We start from the raw sequence: 23,946 nt of genomic DNA on the forward strand, positions 1-23,946 counted from the left end.
ATATAAAAAGTAAACAATTACCTGATATATTTAGTGATGGCGTCTGCAACTTCTTTTCTAATATGCTGTTCAACAATAATCTCACTTCTTTAAATATAACACCTGTTTTGGCCATTGCCTTGAAAAATATGACAAAGGGCCAATTTATTGAAAAAAAATTATTATAATTAGAAAAAAACAACAACTAATTAACACATTTAGACCTAATGCAGTAGCATTGGGTAAACCATTAACGTATTAGAAATAAGAAACCTGTAGGAAAAACTGTTAACTATTATTTTGTATGAAAATAATTCTGAAAAAAAGACTTTACTATTTATTTTTTTAAAAATGAAAACTGGATAACTACAGTATTTCTTTTGTTTTGTTTAGTTACCTAACTTGTTAAATTAAGCCTGTCTATAAGTCAGTGAAATGTATCCTTTTTTTTACTGCTCCATGGAATAAGCGAAGCTGAAATGTTTCATCCTTAAGAGCTTCTAGAATTTACACACAAAAAAAGTATATGTTGGAGCCTTATTATGAGGGCCATTAAAGAATGCATTTTTTTTCTTTAGGGCTAGAGATAATGGGCCAAAGAAATATGTGTGCAGGATGGAAATTGTAAATAAAAAAAACCCTACTTAAATGATGTAACTTAACTGTCAAGAGGATAATGAGTGTAAAAGAGAGGAGGATCAAAAAGTGGAAAAAGGAATTTGTTTCCATGGAAAGAGCAAATTGAAAGTCTTTTACCACTAAGGGCTACTAAAATGTCTGGGTCGAAGATTGTGTGTTACATGTTTGACACATTCTAAAACTCATAGAATAAAAGGTATTGCTAAATATCACTGGTCTTTCTCTATTTTGTTTTGATGCTATCTTTTTCTTAACTTGTACCTTAAATTGAATCCAGCTGTCAAGCAAAACCAGTTTTTGTGTGTGTTGAACATCTATGGCTCCACCAAATAATAGAAGAGAGTAAGGGGTCACAATGGAAGTAGTTCTCAAATAGACTTGTGATACTTTCACCTGAAAAAGTACTAGAATGTTAGGCCTAAAGAATCATAAAATATGAATCTAAATATAATAATGAAGCAAGTAATCAGTTAAAATGAATCAAAATGATTCACTAACAAAAAGAAAACATTTAAGTAAAAATATAGTGATTGTAACTTTGAATTGGTTTCTGTTAATAAAATAATGTGTGTTAGTGGTAAATCTTACAAATTTAATAGTCTCGTACAAGGATTCTTCTGGATTCTTTATGTCACTGATAGTAAAATCTACCTTGACATATTTCTTAGTTTATTCAAATCAAGATTATATGGAAGGATCCCACACACTTGCATAGTGACCAAATAATTCAGGTAGTTCACATACTACTAAAAAAGTAAAGTAAAGTTCCCCTTTCAGACCTTGTGATCTATGATATCTATGATGCATAAGTCCTCTGTTTCTGTAGCCCATTGTTAATGAGGCTGTCATGTGGCCGGCACAATGGCCAACCACCTTTACTTTTCCCAACCAATGTCAGAGCTGGGTAGATTCAGTGGCGCCCTAAAGATACTGAAAATAAAAATCCCAATCTTCCCCAGGATTCAAACCTGGGACCCCTGGTTCTGAAGCCAAGCACTCTACCCCTTAGCCTCCTTCATATACTACTGGTCAGCTGTTAATTGTGTGTTGTCAAGTGTGGCATTATACACACATACATGTGATAATAATCTTTATTTCTGAATTTCCGAAATGTATACAACAAAACGAAATTCAGATAAACCAATGTGTCATATGGGTGCTGCTGTGAAACAGATAGACAAGTGTGTCATCTGGGTGCATCGAAAATTGAAGAAGCATTATCATTTTAATAGCATTGTAAATAAAATAATTTCTATACCTGTTAAAAAAACAAAAAATAACTAGTGGGGAGTGCCATTAAGGCAATACAGTTTCTCCCATTATTTAATAGAACAACCTTTTCATGATAGATCATCCAGCTTCCTGATGCATTGAGATGTCTATTCACAGAAGAAGGATGTACTTGAGCAACACCTTGGGATGTATTCACAAGACAAACACTTTTTTCAGATGTATCTATAGGAGGACTTGTAATCACTTGGCCAACCTAGAATGTAAAAAATAGGCTAACATGTAAAACAAGCCATTCACCCCAGCACAAAATTTCACATACACCATATTAAAAAGAACAGGAAAAGAAGCAGTGGGGAGGTTTGATACAAGCAAGAGTATCTTAATAACAAGAAGTAACTATTTAATTTTTAAAAATTAAGGTCTCAAAGAATAAAAATTAAATTTGGTTTGTTCCTTTAATGTTTTTGTAACAGTGAAATTGTGTTTACTTTTTTTTTAACTATTCACTGAAATGAATTCAAAAGTTTTGTTTCTCTCAAGATGTTTAATGTTATTAAGCTGGTTAAAAATAAAGTTTAGAAAAGCTATTATTATTTTGTAAATTTATAGAAAGGGTGATATGATGACCAAAACTAGACATTATATCCCATCATTTTATTGGCCAACAAGATGTTTGTATTGCATTACTTTAAAAAAAAACAACAATTTGCTTACCTGTGGGTACATTCCTGCTGTCAACACAGCTTTAATAAGGGCAACAGGAACAAGGTCATCAAATTTGACATCTTTAGAAGTCTTTCTTTTAGAATCAAAACCTATACTTTCCACTAACTTGACTAGATCCCTTGTGACATTCTGTTAGTTAATGAAGGAAACATTAGTAGTAAAGTTTCAATTATTCAATATAATATAATGTTAATAGTATTAACACACGTAAAACGTAATCCTCTTCTTTTTTTTTAAAGGAAAGTCTGTACTTTATATGCTTTGCACAGCCTTAAATTGACTTATGTGGTTTTTTACATTAATGAATAATAAAAAAAGCTTGATATTTCCAAAGAGGGTTATTATACATAATGTGAGCCTTCATAGATGTAAATTCTTACATGGTAATTGAAGAACAACCTGTCTTCATTTAACTTGAACATCAGTACTATCTACCATGAATACATATGATAGACCACCAAGTCAAGTCCATTTCTACATCCTTTCATCTTTATAATAAACCCCCAAGTAAAAAAAAAAAGTTCTACTTAACCTGCTCCCCCTAATGGATTACAAAGTAAAAATAGACTCCAAGTAAAAATAGACTATACTTCATATGACACTAAGATGACTCACTCTGTTCATTTCTTGAAATAGTTATTTAGAAATTTTGAAAACTAACCTCTATTTCATTAAGTGTAGACTTTTTCAAAAAATGTTTTGAGATATAAGCATTCTCTGCAGCCTTACCATCTAGTTTTGATTTTTGCCACCTATAAACAAATAAAAAAAAATCACATATAATATTTCAAATTTTAATTATGCCAAGACCATATCAACCATAATTAAATTGTTCTTACATATCAGGGAAACCATTTACTTTATAAATAATCACTTTAGTAAATTTCATAAGATCAAAAAGCTCCTGCTGTCTGTGTTTAAAAAACGTCTTATGTGGTCAATATAATTACCAGCAATCTAATACTATGGCCAAGCAGCCAACCAACTAGAGTTTTGACACTTTTAATCTGTATTATTAAAGTAGAAATTCAGTTTCCTTAATTAAAGAAAATAAACTTATTACTGTGTTGTTTGCAAACAATCCTCATTCAAAATGAGCTTTTTTAAAAACAAAATTATTAAAGTTTACTTATTAACTCATTATATAAAATGTATGATAATGTACTATTATACATTTTAAATTAATCAACTTTAAAGTATAAAAAAACTATGAATTAATATTTATTCCATTACCCTTTAAATGCATTGTAAAGTGTAATATGATCAGAACAATACACTGCTAGAGATTGTTTTGCGATGTCTGCTTCTGATTTCTTACTAAGAGGTGCAACAAAAGGAGATTTCTCTGTCATGGAGGCAGCTATTATGGCCTGTTAAAAACAAAGTCTGATTATTAATATAATTAACAAAACTTGATGTGATGTTTGAAATCAAAGTACCCTTCTCCTAGATGAGCTGCCTTAGTAGGTTGACTAGGTTCATCTGCATGATGGTCCTGGTTTTAAAGGTAGCAGGTTTGTGCCTTCAAATCTTCTTCTGTCACTAGTAGCTGTTTCCCCAGACTTACTGTATAAGTCACACAATTATATATACATTTGAGATGCATGCTGTTTAGAAGTTTTTTGTGTGAGTAAATAATGAGAACTTGTCTACATTGATACCTTCTAGATGTGACAACCTTATATCTAATTCAAATACTAACATTGAAATAAGTCATGCAACTAATAACATACAAATAATGGCACCCAGTCTTCAAGCTTTCTACTTTTTCTCCCTTGTATACCTCAAAGCATTTTTGAAAGCATTTGTACTGCACTGCATAATGTGAAAAAAGACAATAGCATAAAATGGTGCAAATCAAAGCTGAAAAGTATCACAAACTTTACCTTTTTTTTAATGTTCATTGACAAGAATAGTTTCAATAAAAAAAATATAATCCAAACATTTTAAATCAGCTTCCAGGCTTCTGCAAGTCAATGTTGTGAAAGTTTTAGATAAAAAAAAAAGGTCTCACCAAGCAAGCAACTAAACAACAAGTGATTGATTATAGCCAGTTGTTTTTATGAAAATAAAATATAACACACACACAAAAAGATATTTCCTTTATCTAGTTTACATTCCTTTAATGCATCTATTTGATATTTCCTTTCTCTAGTGTACATTCCTTAAATGCATCTATTTGATCCTACCCATAAATTACAATGAGCAAGTCACTGTTCACAAACACAAAGAAAAGATTGACTCACTATTGGTTCTAAACAGCCAAATATGGATCCTAATAGTAGCATCTTTCCAATTCTTATGTTCACAGGTAGAGCAGCTAAATGATGACCTAGTGGTGTCAAGGAGCTCTCATCCACATAACATGCTCCCACTTCTTTCAGCAGAGACATTGCCCTTGAAACTGCTAATGTCTGTGGTGGATCAAGGGCACGATTCAAAAACTCAAGAGGTTTGCCATACTGACATTTCTTGGAAGAAAAAAATTAACAATAAAAAATAAAAGTGTAAAATATTTTGAAAAAAAAAATTTACATTTTTTCTTGCTTAATCCTGCTCATTGCAAAGTGAAAAATTCATGATGAAGCTGAGTCACACAGAAAAACTAAACTAATTTTATTTGCACAAAGTTTATCTTGGGAGTTTACTTTTGAGATTAAGATTCTTAAACATTAAGCTTTGTTTGACTACTATAAAAACCCAAGGTTTGAAAAAACTAAAAAAAAAAAAATTGAGAATAATACATCTGTACAAATTAATACAAAGACAGACCCATCATTAGAAAGATAAAAAAAAAAAATAGCAAAAGAAAATGTGTACCATTATGTTTAAGCAAAGTTCCTCCAATGGCACTCTAAGAAGTTCAGGTTTTGTGTAAGGTTTGAATTCATTAAACTGTTCTTTAGTGAAGAGCCTGAAGCAGTAACCTTCTTTGACTCTTCCAGCTCTTCCTGTTCGTTGTTTACAGTTGGCTTTACTGATAAATACTTCTTCAAGGGAGCTCATTTGACTACTTTCCATGTACCTGGCAATTAATTAGAAAAATTAAGTTAAAATGAATACAAAATTTCAAGATATTTAAAATATCTAAATTCAATGACTCTAATAAAAGGATCTTTCCAGAATCAAAATCATTGGTAATGTTAATGCAGACACAAAGAGTTAGTCAATATTTAGAAAAAAAAAGTTTTTTATCCCAGTAGTCTAGAATATGTAGACTTGTGTTATATTGGAATAATTAGATATTGTCTCGGAGTCTGAAGAATGATGAGACATGCATTTTTAATTTCTCTTTTCACTGTCTGTTCTTAACTTCATTGGTAGCTTGTCTTTGGTCCTCCAATGTGTCTCATTCAGAAGCCATTTGCTACTAACTGTTCTCTAAGCCTATCAGGGCAAACTTTTAAAATGCTTCTGCATGTGTGTGGGGTGGGGCACAGGAGGGCACTTCTGTTGTGCTGTCCATTTTTAAGTTTGCCTTAAAATGATCACACAATAATCCCCTTTTCGGGAAAGGTGTCTACCAAATAATAAGTACTGCCTCTATTCTATCCAACTTTGATGGAAGCATTTAAGGAGTCTCATATGCTTTCTATAAAAATTCCAGGTCATAGAGATATATAAAAGGGGTGATTTATAAGCTGAATACTGAAATTAAAGACATGATCTTTAAATAGCTTCTCTATGCAAATGATTGCATCTTTCTTGCCTACAAAGACAGCTTGCTGTCAATGAATCACTGGCCACCAGCAATGGATATAACAACACTGGATGTAGCAAATTTTGTAGGTCACAGCTGGGGCTGTGTAGCAACTGGAAATACTGCATTCTTCAATAATTTTTTGACTCGAAAAGCCTTTTAATTATTATAATGAATAACATATGTGTAAAGTTTGAATATGAAGGTAATTATTTAGTAAATTAATTACAAAAGTTTATCACTACTCACCTATTCTCTTTAGCTTTCCCACTGTCAATAACATAAACTACATCTGGTATTGTAATGCCAGTTTCTGCAATGTTGGTTGCTAAAACTATTTTCCTAACACCAGGTGGAGGCACTAGAAACACTTTGGTCTGATCATTGGAAGATAGGAGTGAGTGAAGGGCATAGATCTGGTACCTGTGGGAAACAGAAAGTATAAACTACTAAATAACACACATACATTATCTGTATTTCTTTAGTGAACATCTAGTATAACTGTAGCATGTTAACGATTTCCAGCTCAAATTTAGCCAAAGGAAGTTTATTTAATAAACTTTAACAATAAACATGAGTCTATTTAATAACTCAAACTCAAATACTAAACATAAGTCTATTTAATAACTCAAACAATAAACATGAGGCTATTCCTCCTATTAGGAAATATTTGCTAAAAAGTGTTTGGTCTATAAGATAATATAAAAATTATTCTTCATTCTTGCTATGAATAAAAAAGAAAGTTACACACAAGCACATCAAATCAAATTAATAAATATGAACAAAATGATCTGTATTGTTGTGCTCATTTACCCTTTGTTATATATATATATATATATGTGGTTTTTATATGTGTATTTAAAAGATGATTTTTTCAATATCTTTTTCAATAAATAAGAATTTATAATTCTAGGACTTAGGGTTACAAAGACAAACAAAAACCTCAATTCTACAAAATCTAACCTTACCTTGCAGTATTGTTAAATTGTCTGTGTGATGTCAGCATCTCATAGAGTTCTTGGATGTCAGAGTAACCAGGGAGAAAAATAAGCACGGCACCATCTTTGTTACAATATGGTGGCGATTTCTCTAAATAGTTTAATAAATCCTGCAGGTAAGAAAAAAACCATCTCATGGAATTAAGATCTAATCCAGATTATACTTGTGGGTTAACTTTTAAGAGAGCAGAGACTTAAATATCATTGAGGTGTTAAAAAAAAATTAATATAGAAAATTTCTCTCTAAACATGAAGTTACTTTTTTAAAAATTACTATTTTAACGACTAAAGTTCTTTGATATGTTATAGAATCATATCAGATATACAATTTTTACTCTTAAACAAAGGAAGTCAAACAGATTTATTGATCACCATTATTAGATCTAAATTAATCCTGTCTAATTTAAGTCTGCTAACTGCATTCCTAGTTCGTAATGAATACGTTTCAGCAGGAAGGTTTGTCTGAAAATAAAAATGCAATAAAAATGTACATATGCGTTTTATTATCAACAGCAAGATCAGAAGTCTACAAGTTAAAAAAAAAGAATATTATTTAAAAATTATTCATTAATAATAAAAATAAATAAATACTAAAGACACTAAATGTACCCTATCTATTTTGCTTATGTCTTCTTTTGTCCATGTTAATAGTTGTGTAGAGGAATCCCCTCTTTTCTGTGTGATATCTACTTTGGCTTCAGCCTCCTAATGGAAACCAAACAAAAACATAGGGATTATAAAAGAACATAAGTTTAAAATCATAAGAATCATTCACTTGTGTTTTAATTATTCTCCAGTTATCATGATTTATCATTATGCCAATGAACAAATGTAAAAAACAAACAAACAACAACATAGCATGTAATTTCTAAAAATAATTATATTATCAGGTACCTGTATAAGATGCTTAGGGTTCAAAGTGTACTGTGAATCTTCATCTACTACATAGCCAGTTTTTTCAATGACATCTTCCAAATAAAGCACCTAAACATGATACCATAGATTAATGAAGGAATTTAGTTTTTTGAACATGTCCAACTAATAGTTTACACAGATAAAATCTTTGATTTGGTACAGGATTTAAAATGAAAGTGTGATGGTTAACAAATATACCCTATATATTCTATTTAGACAGTTTGAGAATGAAAATGTTGTCTAAATATAAAAGGATGACCCGTGATCACATGTAGAGCTAATGATTTGCCTTTCATGGGATGACGCTGAGAGGATATTTCAGACAGAGAACAATTGACTTAGCTGGCAGGTCAAAGCAATATACAACATATAGAAGACTCAATGACCACATTTCTATTCTACTTTGAAACTTAAAAAATGAATTGATATACCAGTTCTGAGGTTCTGGCATTTCACTCACATTAATTTACTTTGACTGACGAGTCTAAACTTACCTCCACTTCAAAAGCTTTTCCTGGTATACTGATAACAGGACAGTGCTGAAAGTAGGCAGAGAACTTGCCACTGTCCATGGTAGCACTCATTAGAATACATTTTAAGTCAGATCTACGAGTCAGAATTTCTTTGACAACAATCATGAGATAGTCTGACTGAACACTGCGCTCATGAACCTGGAACAGTAGTGATAAAATACATGTTCTTCCCATGACTTCATTTATTTGTAAGTAACAAATTTGTGTATCAGATACTAATGATTTCTAAACACTACGAACAATTTACCAACAAGTCAAGTAATATCTATGATGCATATTAAAAGTCTGTTCTCTTTAGTGTGTATTTTTCCTTGTTTTATTTATGTAGTGATTTACTAGCAGAATCATCATTGCCCTTGGCATTATGATATATATCCTATATTCTTCACCCCTTGCAGGACTTTAAATAGCAACTGAAAAGTTACCACAACTGTTATGAAATTTCAATATTTTAAAAAATCTGTTGTTTAAGGAATAAGTGACAGGAGTATGTGGTTTCCAACATGACAAGTCTCTGGAAAGAATCCTGGCTTACATTCTGGCTTGAGTTGGGGGTAAAGTTGGTAACTAAGCAACATGCTGAAATGAAATTGGTCAAAAACTCTCCCCATGGCCTATGAACCATAGTTTCACAATGGGACAATTTTATTTACAAAACAATAATGATTTTGAAATAATCTTACCTCATCTATAATCAGATGAGTAATTCCTTTCAAGTCTGCATCATTCTGCAACTGCCTAAGGACCACACCAGTGGTGCTGTATAGTAACCTTGTATTTAATCCTTTGTGTGATTCAAATCTAATTTGATAGCCAACTAGGGCCTCCTTCTGGTCAAGTCCATTTTCTCCCAGTTCACTGGATACACGATTAGCAAGACTTGTGGCTGAGATCCTCCTTGGCTGAGTACACACAACATAGACTTCACTCAAGCCTCTGTCTATGCAGTCCTGTATGATAATAATACACACATAGTATCAGTGTTTTAACAATTAGTGTTAGATTCAAACATTTAGCAAACTTATATTTTTAAAAACAAAAACAAACAGTCACATCAACAAAAAAAAACAAAAAAGAATAATAAAAAAATGTCTCACCTCAAGTAAAAATTGTGGAACTTGCGTACTTTTACCACTGCCTGTTTCTCCAGCTATTATAACAACATTGTGATCTTGAATAGCACATAATAACTGCACGTATATAAAGAAAATATATTAAAATCAATTAAAGTTTTTTAAAAATCTGACCTATGCTAATAAATGTAAAAACAGGTGACATATACCAGTATATGAATGTAAAAATATGGGCATTTGCAAAATAAATATGAAAATAGCAGAGCAATGTGCATTAATATAAACTTGTTTAGCATATTTGATGTTGAAAATATATCCTTATCGTGAAGGATTTTTAGCTCAAGAAACCAATAGAAATGATTGCTGTGATACAACAAACTTTGTTTTATTTTGCTTTAACAATTGAACATGGGATAGGTTGTTTGAACCATGAAAGTAATTATCTAATTAGCAAGAAAAACAAGATTTACACATGGCATATGAAGATGGCACGGAAGATTTCCGTGCTTCATTTTCAAAAGCAATTTTTCAAAAAATGGCTGCCAAGTCAAGATTTGAAATCAAACTTCCATGCTGGCAGGCAAACATGTTTTTCCACTGAGCTATTCAAGCTCTTATAAAAATTGAAGGTTTTTAAAATCCATTGTCAGTTTGAAATGTTACCAAATTACATAATTCTCTCCCCTTTCCCTGTAAAACAAAATTAATTAATCACAACAAATTGTTAACAAATAGGTATCATTTTTTGATTGATTCATGTGTTGTCCTCTACAATGAATAATTGAGCTAATTGTGATCCCAGAATGGAAAGTGGGAGAAATAACATGTAAAAGATTTTGATCAGACAGACGGAGTGAGTTGATAATAAAAGAATTGGTAATAAAAGAATTAAATGCTGATATAACTGTCCACTACTATATGTATGTAGTTGCAGTTGTGTTGATAAGGTTTATTTGAGGTACCAAGTAGTTCAATTTTATGATAATGTACCTTTATGGCTAATCGCTAATTCCTGGCTAAGGACCAGGACCAGTAATTGATAAAGAATGAATTACACAAGAAACAGTAGCATTTAATTGTAACAATTTAGTCAAGAAAAGGGGAATCTGTCCCATGTTACTGTCACTAAAATAGCTAAGCCTAGAAGGAATAAACATGTTTTTCTAACTCAAAGTCCAAACTTTCTTTTTTCATCAGCAAACTATTTCTGCTACTTATTTTCCTTATTACATCACATCACTAATAATTTTCCAGTACCTATCAAAGATTTACCAGCCAATTGTAATCTAATCTAAAACACCACTGAAAATTAATGTCAGAAAAAAAAATTTAAATACAAAAATATCAGATTAAAAAAATTTCACTGTCAGACACCAACAAATTAAATGTCCAAAGACAATAACAATGTACCTGTTCTTTGTACTGAAACACAGGAAGCATCTGTCTGGAGCGTAACAGCTCCAGATACTCTGGACTTGAACGTCTGTTAGCCAAAGCTTTTTGTAAGTAACTGCCATCAGATCTTTTATTTCTCTTTGCCAAATTTTGTGTGGAAGCACTGGATTTACTTCCGGTAGCGATCTCATTTAGCTGGTCCTTTAATACATAGCAGTTATTGTTTAACAATAATCTAAATATATAATTCTCTTCATGGCTAAAGAGTTTGGACAAGAAATAAAAGAAAGATCACTCTTTTATTTTTGCAAGTCGGTCTAGAGTTACCCTATGAAAAGAAAGAGGGGGGGGGGGGGGGAGAGAACAAATAGTATTCACCTGTCATAAAATACCAGGGCCGAACTTAACTGTTGTGACCAAGAAGTCATGGAAAGATCACTCTTTTTTATTTCTACCCCATGTAGTTTTAGCGCAAAATAAAAAGGGGGGGGGGGAGAAGAACAAGTAATCTACTCTATATTCACCCGTCACTAAATAGCAGGGCCAGACTCAACAGTTGTGAGGCCCTATGCGAAACGGATTTCGCTTGGCCAAGTTTGGGTAGGGATACAGATAATAAGTGAAAATTAAGAATTTGTATTAGAAAATAAATTCGGCTTTGCATTTTATTAATTCTTTACTACCTACAGAATTACTTTACGAGCCTTGTGTGTAGCGAAGCCATACAGTATATCATAAAAATTCTATTTCCTATATAGATCACGCTCAATATAAAAAATTACCAAATGTTTCAATCTATCTTCGAGAATTGTTGACCTCAAGTAATTCTTCATTAGTTTGAGGTGCGAGAAACTTCTTTCACCAGAAACACAATTACTGGTATTGCATAATGCTGTTTTTTTTCATCGTGCGCAGGATTGGCGTTTTCCATATTGAATGACAATTTTTTATCTATATATTTCATGAAATTTTTTTTTTTTAGTTTTCAAAAGATTTTACTAATTTCTGGAGATTTCCATGACTTTTTGGTATAATTTGCAATTTCAGGAGATTACAAGGATATCCTGGTAAATCAGGAGGCTGTGGGAAATCTGTAATAAGTTATAAAATTGTTTAATTAAATAACTTACACCTAGAATTATTATGGGTCCTTTGAAAGTGCGGGCATACTGAAGTTGCATAGGTTGCAGTGGCCAAAGGCCAGCCCTGCAAAATAATGGTGTATGCTACGCTGTGGGTCGACTAGTATATTTTAATTTGCCAGGTCTTGTGGCTTAAACAAAGCAACTTATGCTTATAATAGTGATTCCATTTTGTTAGATTGCTGATTAAGTTTTGACAAACTTTAAAAAAAAGTTTAAATTTTAAATGATTGTTACCTTACCTTATCAGCAAGTGTTTCCCAGTCATCTTCCTGTGCTTCCTCATCTGTTGCTATCCTCATTTCACTGTCAACTTTTATAGGGACATCTTCCAGATTCAATTTTTTTATAAGTTTAGCAATGAACTGATCTCTTGGCTAAGAAAATAATACTAACATTTAATGATAATACTATAAATATGAAAAGTAAATTTTACCAATGAGAATCTGTGAAGTCTAAAGAGTAAGTGTTGTAATGAAATTTAGGGTTAGGGTTTTTGCTGTGGTATTAAGTTTCACCCCTTAAGCATATTCTCTTGCATTACTAGTGCAGGGATGGGCAACCTTTTTCTAATGTAATTAGAAAAATACTCTAGATAACTGTGTATAATGTCTTTCTTTTAATTTAAATGTATACTGTATTATACATTTATGTTTCTTTTTTTTTTTTTCACACTCCCAGTTGACAACAAGAGTTAACAATTTCTGAAACTTACTTATTTTTTTTAAACCTTATCAATATCTTTTTATTTCGCAACATGTCACCACAAATGTACAGTTATTACAGTACTGTTATTACACTTGCTTATTTTCAAACATGACAATTCATGCTCACAGTTGTTACAGTTAATTGTTAAAGTTAAGCTGTAAAGTTTTTGTTTTTTTGAAAGTTTGGAAATACAGCTTCTAGCACCCATAAAACTCCCTCAAAAGAACTGACTGGAACTTCTCTGTCAGGTCATAATTAGCTAGGAGTTGTGTCCTCTGGAACTACATCAACTTCTGCACTGAATGGTGAGCTGAAGGTATTGAGACTGGTTCCAAGTTCTTGACGTCTTAAAATTTGTTTTCCAATTCCACAATCAAGAAATCCAAATAAGTCTTTTACTTTTCAACCTTTTCAGTAGAAATGGTGTCACCTTTTCACAAAGGGAAATGAAAAACCTGTTTTCACTTGATAGCCTGGAGAAATGGGAAAGCTTTATTTGAAAGGATTAAATATGCACAAGTACAAACAACCCATTGCAATTCTTCCGATGAAAAACATGAGTCTTCAACTCTTCATTAGAAATAATAGTAATGAAGTCACAGTCAATGTCCTACAAGGAAAATAACAATTTCTTCCTTGAGACTACATATTCTTCTCAATACCTTGCCCATGCTTAGCCAGCGGACACTACTGTGGTACCAAACATAGAAATGTTTTGTTTCCAAATCTTCAATTACTTCTTGGAACTGCCTGTGGTTAAGAGCCTGAGCTCTGATGAATTTGATTACTGTGATAATTGAGTCAATATCAGGTTACATATTCAATGAAGCTTTGCACAAACTTTCCCATTTGTATTTATGGTTGGGACATTGCTCTTTAATTTAATTTTTTTTTTAAACTATTTTTCTCAGTCAAAGCACAGCCTCCATCAGTTGTTAAACATAGCATTGAAAAATACTAGCCTGAGTTTGTATGTTTGACTGAATGTTTTGAAATATTGCGAATAATAATAGTCTTCGTTTACTTTAAATTTTTTAGAATGACATGTAGAGACAATGTTTCTTTAGCTTCTTCATCATAATTGATAAGAATCAGAAGTTTCCATAATTTATATATATATATATTTAATATTATTTGTTTTTAATATATTTGAAATTTTTGTATGTGTTATCTGTGGGCACACCTGATTTCTGTAGGTGTCTGCGGTCCGTAATTTGCCCACCCCTGACCTAGTATATCACTGTGAAAATATTAGAGTAAGATAGCAATCACCAATGATGTTTTTATAGAGAAATTTTTTAGTAAAGTGTTTTTTTAAATCTATATATCTATATTTATCTATCTATATATATTGTAACGACTCTCAAAGAGCTTGACAACTCAGGCTCTCAATGACATAAGTCTTTAAAGTCTAATAAATAAATAAAATAAGCCAATTCTTTACTATTGGCAACACCTAAAACTGACTGTACAAATGCTTTAACCGTACTGACATATAAATTCTATACTGCTATACCAAACTGTACTTGGCTCTCTGTAGTTACCTGGATTCAATTGTTCCAGACCAACTTCACACTTACTGATTGTATCAGATGAATCATGACTCCTGAATCTGAACTATCTTAATACTTTCGTATAATAGGCTCTTTATATAGTGTCCCCGAAAACCTTGAAACCTATAGAACATCGCCCATTTCTTTGGATGATCAAATGACCATATCAAGCATGAATCACATGAATAGTTTTCAGAACACTGATCTTTCCTGAAGGATTGACCCTAGCCATGGTTGATTGCTCGCCTAGCACTGGCCTGTGTTGTCTGTGTCAGTTGATTAAACCCATGATATATTGATTTATTTTTATCTCTGTGGTCACTTATTTCTTGTGTTGACAAGCCAATAACTTGCCATGACACCCTCATTAACTGTTGGCCACAGAAACAGATGACCTTTACATTATCTGCCCTATAGATTGCAAGGTCTGAAAGGGAAACTTTACTTTATGGTAGACTTTATACCGAATGGCATGTTTTGAAAATCCACTTTGAGATAATAAAAGAAAATCTCAGTATTTGTATAGGCACAATATGTGTAATGTCATTATCTGCATGGTGAGTGTTCATATAATACACTTGCCAATAGTATTTCTTAACAATCTAAAATGTTCTAAAATATATTCAATCATTGACTGCTATTTCCGGTTCAGGAAAGTTGTATATAACTTAAGCAATGAGAGTTAAATCTATATTTTAAAATATATATACATATACAAATAAGGAAAAAAAAAAACATAGACCAATAAATCTATTTTCTCTTCTGATTCTATATGAGACATAATGAGCTCTACTTATACAGAAGTTTAAAAAAAATGCTGGTATCATCTCATCGCATTATAACCTGCCTTTTTTAACTTAAGCTCAAGCAGACACAACAAAAAGTTGTAGCTCACCTTATTTTCTTTTTCCACTGCTTCATCTTTCAATTTCTTTTCTTCATCTGCCCAGTCCAGCCAAACATTTCTGTAAGGAGGAGGCAGGAGTTGATGAACAGGCTAGACACAAAGATACAACACAAAGATTATTTAAGTTCAGAACATTCTGTGTTGAAGTTATTCAGGTTGTTCAGAATAAGGACATTATTTGACATTACTTACAGAGATCACAACACAAAGAGAAAAAAGACAGGATAAAAAAGTTGATAGGACCTCATGAGTGCCTCTTGAAAAAAAAAAAAAGGTGCAAACTCACAAAATGAGGACCTGTCACAAGATCTTCAGGACTATGAACAAAAGTACAAGGAAAAAGAAAAGATCTGATAGGAATACTAGATGCTCTTACACTGGATAAGTTTAAAGGAAAATATATACATGACTGGAGAGATCATTTGTGGTGAACAAACTATGAATGGTAAAACAGACAGCTACATTTTGTCACAATAAAAGCTAAAATCAATTAAATAAATTAACAAGAACAAGTAGATTAACAGATAAATAATGATAGTCTTAAAGGAATGTCTGTTAATTAAAAGATAAACCTAAAGAAACAAAAAAGAAAATAAATATAACAATATATCAGTGCAATATTTTATACAAAGTTTTGAAATATGTATGTACTGAAATGATTCTATTTAGGAAAGGGTGCAACAAAAATCACAGTATAAGTGTAAACAGTTTTAGTCCCAATTCTGATATTAATTTTTATTTCTGAAACATCATGCTTATTTTTTTATAAACTTCAAAACAAAAAAATATATAAGTTTTGTGTCTTTTGTCCTAATAATAATTCAAAGAATACTTTCTCAATGTTACCTGTCCTCTGCACAAATGATACAAAGCTAATGTGGCAGCCAAATGTTCAGAATCTTTGATATTATTGCACAAGATGTCAGGAGTCACGGAGAGAATACCATCTTTTTGTCTGTCTACTAGTGCTCTGAAAACAAACATCTATAAATAGTACTTCTGACATTAGGAAATGTAACATTCTATAATGAACTTAATTACAAAACAAAATATTTAATAATTTTATCTTCATCGACTTACATGCTCTTAAATTGATTGAATTTCACTTGTATTTTTGTAAACTTGGGTGGCCCACTTTTTGGTAAATGTTTACGAACCCAGTCGATAAGAAACTGCTTTGGTGATTTACCTGTCCACTGGGATCTGGTATATTCAAAGTTTCTAACTTCAACTTTAGCATCCTCTGAGGAGAAAAACAAATTTACATTAACTAAAACCATATATAAGCCCAAAACATAGAAAAAGAAGAATGACCCATTAGCATTGAAACTAAAATCAACAAATTAATTATTTTTTAAAAATCCTATAGGACTTGCCATAACATAATAGAGGTTGAACATGTAATATGTTATATCAAAATTTGTTATTCAATATAATATTATTAAACAAGCAATATACTAACACAGTACTGTAAACAATTAACATAACCTAGACACTGTATTTTATTTAACTATTTTCAAGTACTATCAGATGGTAGTGGTGGTGCTGACAACTCTCAACTTGACTTAAATCCTAAAAGAGTTATTTGTGTGCACATTTCCATCTGCTCAGGAAAGTATAAAACAGTTCCTCATTGTTCTTTGTTATGCATTCTTTTCATGATATCTCTACTTCATCTGCTTTATGAAAAACACTAAATGACAGAACTCAAATTATCAATGTCTCACATAGGGGTGCACCGGATAGTACTTTTTGATATCCGGCCGGAGCCGGATATGACCGGATAGTAAAATTTGATATTCGGCCGGGGCCGGAGCCGGAGCCGAATACCTAAGTGTCTTGTAAATAGCTTGTATTGCTGAGCATTTTACGAAACTGTTAAATAACATACCTATATTTGTTGGTATTATTTTTTTTCCTTTTATATACCTTATTGTTTTAATTTCTGTTACTGATTGATTTATTCAAGCTTAACAGTATTTATAAACAAAAATTAATCTGTGTAGCATGTACGAGGCCACCAACCATAAAGGCTGTGTGTTGGAGGGTCAATGTAAAATATGTTAGTATATATTTAACTAGTTACTAATGTAAATCTCTCATCTGGCTTGTATGGTGGTTGGATGTATGTGTTCAAGAATTTCTGACCAACAACTGGTCATCAGACTTGTAATTTTAAGTCCAAAGACTGCTTCTGGTTCTGGTTTCAAGGGCTTAATACTGATAACTGTTAGTTAATAGTTGGAATCTGAAGCGTAGTAGGTCATATATTTATTAATCCATTTGCGGCAAACGATATTTTATTAACAGCAGGAACATCTATTATACCTACTCATAGCCTGAGCCTTAAATGTTGCGAAGCATAGATTTAATTGTAGTCTGTAGGCCTATTATTGGTATCTATGTTTAGATCTACTGTTATGTAGATTTAAGAAAATCAGGAAAATCAACTATAGAAGAAAAAAAAACTCATTCACACCCTCCGTACCAAAAAAAACATAAATAGACTCTGTGTTCGACTGATAGTAACAATCTGGTCAGATAGACGTAGTGAGCCTACACATGTAGTCCTAGTGTAGTGTGTATAGATGATGGTGTTGACCATCACGCGTTTTTGTTCTTGGGCATTCGCAATAGTGTTTAGTGTGCAGGCGAAAAAAGATAACACATTGGCATGGTCAGTCAAGCATATAGATAAATTATATCCGTACCTAAGTTACAGAGGTCAAGTGTTTCTTAAAATTCCAGCATATTTTTTCTTTCTTTGCTAGATCTAATTGTGGTGTTTTAGATCAATTTATTTTCTGCGATGTTAAATTTTACTGTAAGGTTTTCCTTAATATATTAAGTCAATAGATTAAAACAATGATATTAGTTTTCTTTCTAAAAGTTTTAATACAAGTGGAAAAAATACATACACGCACACATTTGTTTTATTTTATTGTGCAACGAACAGCGCCCTAAATGACATTTCTCTCCAAGTAAACAAACTTAGTCTCATCATCTAGTCACCTCTAGACAGTGTCAATGTTTCTCAACAATCTGCGTTAATCCATTCTGGCTTAAAAATGGTCAATGTCTATCAATACATTGTCATGGATTAAACAAATAAGAAGTTGAGCGTGTTGAGTCTCTTGAGCCCTCCCTTTAAAGATACCCCTGGTCAGTGTCTGTTTGGCTTGTAGTCCAGCCTCCTAATTGAGACTTTAAGTAAACAAACTTATTGTCCCTGCCAATAGTATAAAAGGTGTGGGTTGTGGTCCAGACCCTTGATTGACAACCTATCTCATAATAAACACACTCATACCAGAGTAACCTTATGGAGATTTGGCTTGTAGTCCCGCCCCTAATAAAAATTCTTCTCCAAGTAAACAAACTCAGTTCCCTCATAAGATGTGACCTCTAGAAAGTGTCAACACGTTGACATCTGGATTAATGTGGTCAGCTGCCTATCTGTGAACTCAATGTTATGGACTAAACAAACAAAAGGAGGTGGGGGTTGCTCATCTCTACCTCTGGAGATATACCGGCACATCTAGACAATCAGCTTGACGTAGTTAAGAAATATTACATGGTTACTAGACCACTCAAAGGTCAAGACAAGCTTTTAAAGTGTGCCAGACATCGCTGCTACGTATGAAATACGAATTTATAATGTAAAGTCTAGTCCACCCCCCCCCCCCCCAATAACAAACCTAGTTCCCTCGTGTGACCTCTAGAGAGTGCTTACGTCCATCGTATCTGACTTGGGGTCACCTGTCAATCAATGAACTCAATGTGATGGGCTAAACAAATAAAAGGGGGAGGGAGATGTTCATCTAGAAATATACCTGGTCACCTTAGAGGTGTGGTTCTTGTAGTCCAGCCCCCCCCCCCCCCCCCAATAAAGATTAACTACTAAGTAAACAAACTCAGTTCCCTCGAAAGGTGTGACTACTAGAGAGTGTCAATACGCTGACATTAAACCTACGTCCATCGTATTTAACTTGTGGTTACCTGCCTATAAATAAACTCAATGTGATGGACTAAACAAATAAAAGGGGTGGGAGTTGTTCATCTCTACCTCTGGAGATATACCCACACAGCTAGACAGACATCTGGTCAGCATGATGTAGTCAAGGAATGTAGCATTTTAACATGTTAACTAACTTACTCAAAGGTCAAGACAAATGGAAAAAAGTGCCAGCCATTGCTGCTCTGTATGTAAAGCGCACTTATGATTTAAAGTTTCATTTCTATTTATATTAAGTTATTAACACGCCTTGTCTTTATAATAAACGATGTTTGGTGCATATTCATAATGGCTCTATTTTTAAGCACATTATTTTGTTTTCATAAAAGCATTAATACATTCTATAACAGACAGTAATGGAACGAGGTCCACTTTATGCATATTAAATAGGTGTATTTTTTACTATCCGGTTTACTATCCGGTAGTGATATCTGACCGGAGCCGAATAGCACTGGATAGTAAAAAATGCCGGATATTCGGCAGAAGCCGGAGCCGGAGGGACTATCCGGTGCACCCCTAGTCTCACATACATTTCTTAACTTTCAGTGCACCGTTATTCTCAAGGAGTAGCTTCATTAGTGCTGTTGAGTGCAAGGTTACTCTCAACAAGTAATTTGGTATAATATTTATTTCACCATCTTTTTCATGTTAAAATGTGTATTTCTCTTTTTTTGTTTTTTATTTTCTGGATGTGAGAGTAATTGTATATTTCATTTTGGTTGTAAATGGGATGCTGCACCAATGCATTTAAAAAAAAAGACAATGAAGTATTAGTGGTTCTTCTTTTTTAGTTTATTCCATGGGACCTGAAAAAATTTTAATGCTACAATTTCTTAGGGCATTTGTTCATCTTTTATGAAATTTGAAGTCATAAAATGTATTTAGTTTTGTGATTTTTCAATATTTATGGATTAAATTATTAATTAAAAGGTTAAATCTTTCAGTACATCAATTTTTAATAAATTTTTTATTTCCTTTTTCCATGCTCAGTTTAAAGTTAATAAAAAAAATATTTTCTAGATTTATTTATTCACTTTTGTAGCCAACAATTGATTTTCCTTTAAAATAAAATCAAATATTAAATAATAAAATAAAAAGGTACATTAGTTTTTAGTAACTCTAACCCCCTCGCAGATTTTTGTTTCATCTTGGGAAACTCCCATTTTTTCTATCAAAATAATTTGCACTGAAAGAGTCAGACATATAGATCAAAGAAAGGATTTATATTGACTGAAGCCAAAACTGTTTGGTAACAAGTTGGACAATTACAGGAGGGTTAGCTATGTCACTACAAATAAACAGTCAAACTACTTCACAGTCAAACTGATTGTTTTTGTTTTGTTTTTCATGATTTGGATGTTCCTTCAGAACAGATGATAATAACATCCTAGCTCAAACCTCCCGCAAGACAGCAGGGGATGTTGGTGGGCAGGGTTTGAACCCAGGACCATGAGAAGATGGACTAGGTAGCCAACCAGTTTTGATTCTGTTTTTATACAAACCTGCTGGTTTGACAATAGAAGTATCTTCTGTCTGGGTAAAAAGATTGAGCCCTAAATTGTCTTCTTGAGTTTCAGATGTAGGTTTAGACTTTTTCATTGCTGTTTTAGTTGAACATGATTCCTTCAGTTGAGACTTAATGGACTTATCAAAATCTGGATGTTTTTCTAATGAAGACATTTCTGTAGTGGAGAACAAAAATCAATATATTGATATATTTTAATTTTTTTTAAAATAAAGAATTAGTTAATGATACTTATGAGGATGAATTCTACTATCTTAATGAAGTTAATGTACAAATGTATCTCACACCATTGATATATATCTATATATGTATATATATATCTATATATGTATATATATATTTATATATGTATATATATATCTATATATGTATATATATATATATATATATATATATATATATATATATATATATATATATATATATATATATATATATATATATATATATATATATATATTGTAACCTTCTCCACTATCCAGGCTCCCTGCAAACTGCACCACACGACAGAACTAACTCAAAGAACTCGACGACTCAGGGCACGAAAGTAACAGTAACAGTTTAATTTCAAATACATCACAGCAAAACTGTACAATAGGCAACAACATTAACATTGACTGTACAAAAACCTTGCCACTATTCTGGACTGACTTTACACACCGTGCTGGTTCTAACATCGCCTCGTACTGGTCACATTGTGAGGTAACGTAAAGTGTCTTGACTCTAACACACTCGCTCTTATATAGGGTCCATAGGCCTTCTAGAATTGGATGGAACGTTGCTCGACCACTGGTTGATCACAATCGCCGCAATTTGGGTGCATACTTTTTACAACATGGAACTTTGCCGAACTGGCATGTACTGTCACTCATCACGGTTGACCGCTCATCTAGTGCTGGCCTGGGTCGATTTGCATAGTCTAAAAACACACACAGCACTACCCCCATCAGTCTCACCACCAGGCTTATGACACTGTCCCCATCTTAGATCTGTCCGTCCCGGACAGCATCCATCTAAAGACATGGGATGTGAAGTTTCATCGCTGCAGGTGGGGTCGATCGGTGGGGGTGACAGTGGGCTTGCCTCTTGAGCTAGACGAAGCCATCCACGTGGCATTCAGTATATGTCTGTCACTTTTGTCTTCTCCTCCAGTTGACCTTCACCTGGTTGCATTGACGTCATGATCGCATCGCCATCCACTTTGAACTCAACAAACGTCACTTTCTTCTCCTCCAGTCGACCTTAGCTTGTTGCAGTGACGTCATGGTTGCAGTGACGTCATGGTTGCATCTCCATGCACTTTGGACTCAGCAAATGTCACCTTCCTCTGTCATCCATTACTGAAGGCAGCCACTTAACACATGGGGAGGGATTTGATGTCAGGACTGGGGTCACCAAGATCATTGGCCTAACAAGTTGTTTCATATGGCTTTCTCAAAGTGGACTTTTGGGATGGGTTTCAGGTCCACAGGAGAGGAAATTATGGGACAAGTCATCATCTTCAGACTTGTATGGAGGACATGCTTGTGGAGTAGGTTGGTAACACTCCTCATGCAAAGGGCCTTCATCTTCAGCATCAGACTCCATTTGACTTCCTTGACCACCATCAGGCTTCTCCTTCTAGTCTCAGCAGCGGACCACTCGCCTGTTGGGTTCAGACCTTGTCAATGACTTTCTGCTTGCAGGGGTCCATCAACTTCTGCATCAGGTTTCGTTGCATTCTTCTGAACACCATCAAGACTTTCTATGGTCTGGACAGCTGGACAAACGTCTGTTAGGTGCAGACCTTGCTGATGGGTTTCTTGGAGTTTGCGTTCTCCCTGCGAAGCTTGACACGTAAAGTTCTTGCCTAACATCTGGGTGCAGCCATCAAGATTTGAGTTCCTCTCATCAGCACTGGCAGATTGACAGATGTCTTTAATGTCCTCAGCTACAAGCTTGGGGTAAGACACAAAGTTGTCTTGTTCTATCTGGCTGATGGAGGCACTCATATCAAGTACGTCTGCAGCACAAGCTTCTGTTAAAATGTAGGCCTTTTCTCTTTTTTCTTCATTTATCTCTTTCTGTAAGTCACCCTTGATCACATTCTGAAAGCCAGCCAACATCTGTTCTTGAAAGGTGATCAATAGCTCTACGACATAGGGTTCTAACTCAAACAGTTATTTCTTCTTGGAGGCATGCTTGCAAGGTTTCCTTGTTTTTGATTGCCTTCACGGAGTTCTCCCCTCAGTTCTTTCAATTCAATTTCGTACAGCAGTTTCAGACAAGCCATAGTAGATCCGATCCCACTTCTGACACCAGTTGTAATGTTTCTCCACTTTCCAGGCTCTCTGCAAACTGCACCACACGACACAACTAACTCAAAGAACTTGATGACTTAAGGCTCCAAAATAACAGTTTAATTTCAAATACATCACAGCAAAACTGTACAATAGGCAACAACATTAAAACCTTGCCACTGTACAAAAATCTTGCCACTGTTCCGGACTGACTTTACACACTGTGCTGGTTCTGACTTCACCTCGTACTGGTCACATTGCGAGGTAACGTGAAGTGTCTTGACTCTAACACACTCGCTCTTATATAGGGTCCATAGGCCTTCTAGAATTGAATGGAACGTCGCAGTGACTTGCGTGCGTAATATTTATAACTATATATTTATAATTATAATATAATAATATATATATTATATATATATAATACATAATATGTGGGGTTTACTGTTACCATATGAAACCTGCAACTCTGATATACGAGTTCAAAATATATATCTTCCAGTCCCATGATATTGAGAAATTCAATATTTATTGCAGACTCCCCCCCCCCCCCCATCTCAATATCAATTGCACTATAACCAGATTTAAATGAAAGACCAGGTGTCAGTTCTGGGCAAGAATAATTAATTAGG

The 23,946-nt window shown here is 33.4% G+C and overlaps 1 protein-coding gene across 5 annotated transcripts in view; it reads right to left on the reverse strand.

The window, feature by feature from the left end:
• The window catches only part of LOC106057427 (ATP-dependent RNA helicase DHX29-like), a 29,923-nt gene that overhangs the window by 433 nt on the left and 5,544 nt on the right, over nucleotides 1-23,946 (reverse strand). For all 5 annotated transcript variants that reach the window (XM_056007514.1, XM_056007517.1, XM_056007516.1 and 2 more), the window contains 22 exons: nucleotides 21,016-21,195; nucleotides 16,582-16,744; nucleotides 16,348-16,471; nucleotides 15,490-15,591; nucleotides 12,576-12,710; nucleotides 11,207-11,392; nucleotides 9,821-9,913; nucleotides 9,407-9,673; nucleotides 8,685-8,861; nucleotides 8,170-8,259; nucleotides 7,885-7,980; nucleotides 7,648-7,737; nucleotides 7,246-7,385; nucleotides 6,527-6,700; nucleotides 5,398-5,602; nucleotides 4,824-5,048; nucleotides 3,811-3,947; nucleotides 3,239-3,329; nucleotides 2,566-2,706; nucleotides 1,955-2,104; nucleotides 880-1,011; nucleotides 22-118 (listed from right to left, as the gene is read on the reverse strand). In XM_056007514.1, coding sequence (XP_055863489.1) covers nucleotides 22-118; nucleotides 880-1,011; nucleotides 1,955-2,104; nucleotides 2,566-2,706; nucleotides 3,239-3,329; nucleotides 3,811-3,947; nucleotides 4,824-5,048; nucleotides 5,398-5,602; nucleotides 6,527-6,700; nucleotides 7,246-7,385; nucleotides 7,648-7,737; nucleotides 7,885-7,980; nucleotides 8,170-8,259; nucleotides 8,685-8,861; nucleotides 9,407-9,673; nucleotides 9,821-9,913; nucleotides 11,207-11,392; nucleotides 12,576-12,710; nucleotides 15,490-15,591; nucleotides 16,348-16,471; nucleotides 16,582-16,744; nucleotides 21,016-21,195 — 3,195 coding nt within the window. The remainder of the gene's footprint in view (nucleotides 1-21; nucleotides 119-879; nucleotides 1,012-1,954; nucleotides 2,105-2,565; nucleotides 2,707-3,238; nucleotides 3,330-3,810; nucleotides 3,948-4,823; nucleotides 5,049-5,397; nucleotides 5,603-6,526; nucleotides 6,701-7,245; nucleotides 7,386-7,647; nucleotides 7,738-7,884; nucleotides 7,981-8,169; nucleotides 8,260-8,684; nucleotides 8,862-9,406; nucleotides 9,674-9,820; nucleotides 9,914-11,206; nucleotides 11,393-12,575; nucleotides 12,711-15,489; nucleotides 15,592-16,347; nucleotides 16,472-16,581; nucleotides 16,745-21,015; nucleotides 21,196-23,946) is intronic.

The sequence above is a fragment of the Biomphalaria glabrata genome, chromosome 13, assembly GCF_947242115.1.
Source record: "Biomphalaria glabrata chromosome 13, xgBioGlab47.1, whole genome shotgun sequence".
In the NCBI taxonomy this organism is placed as follows: Eukaryota; Metazoa; Mollusca; class Gastropoda; family Planorbidae; genus Biomphalaria; species Biomphalaria glabrata.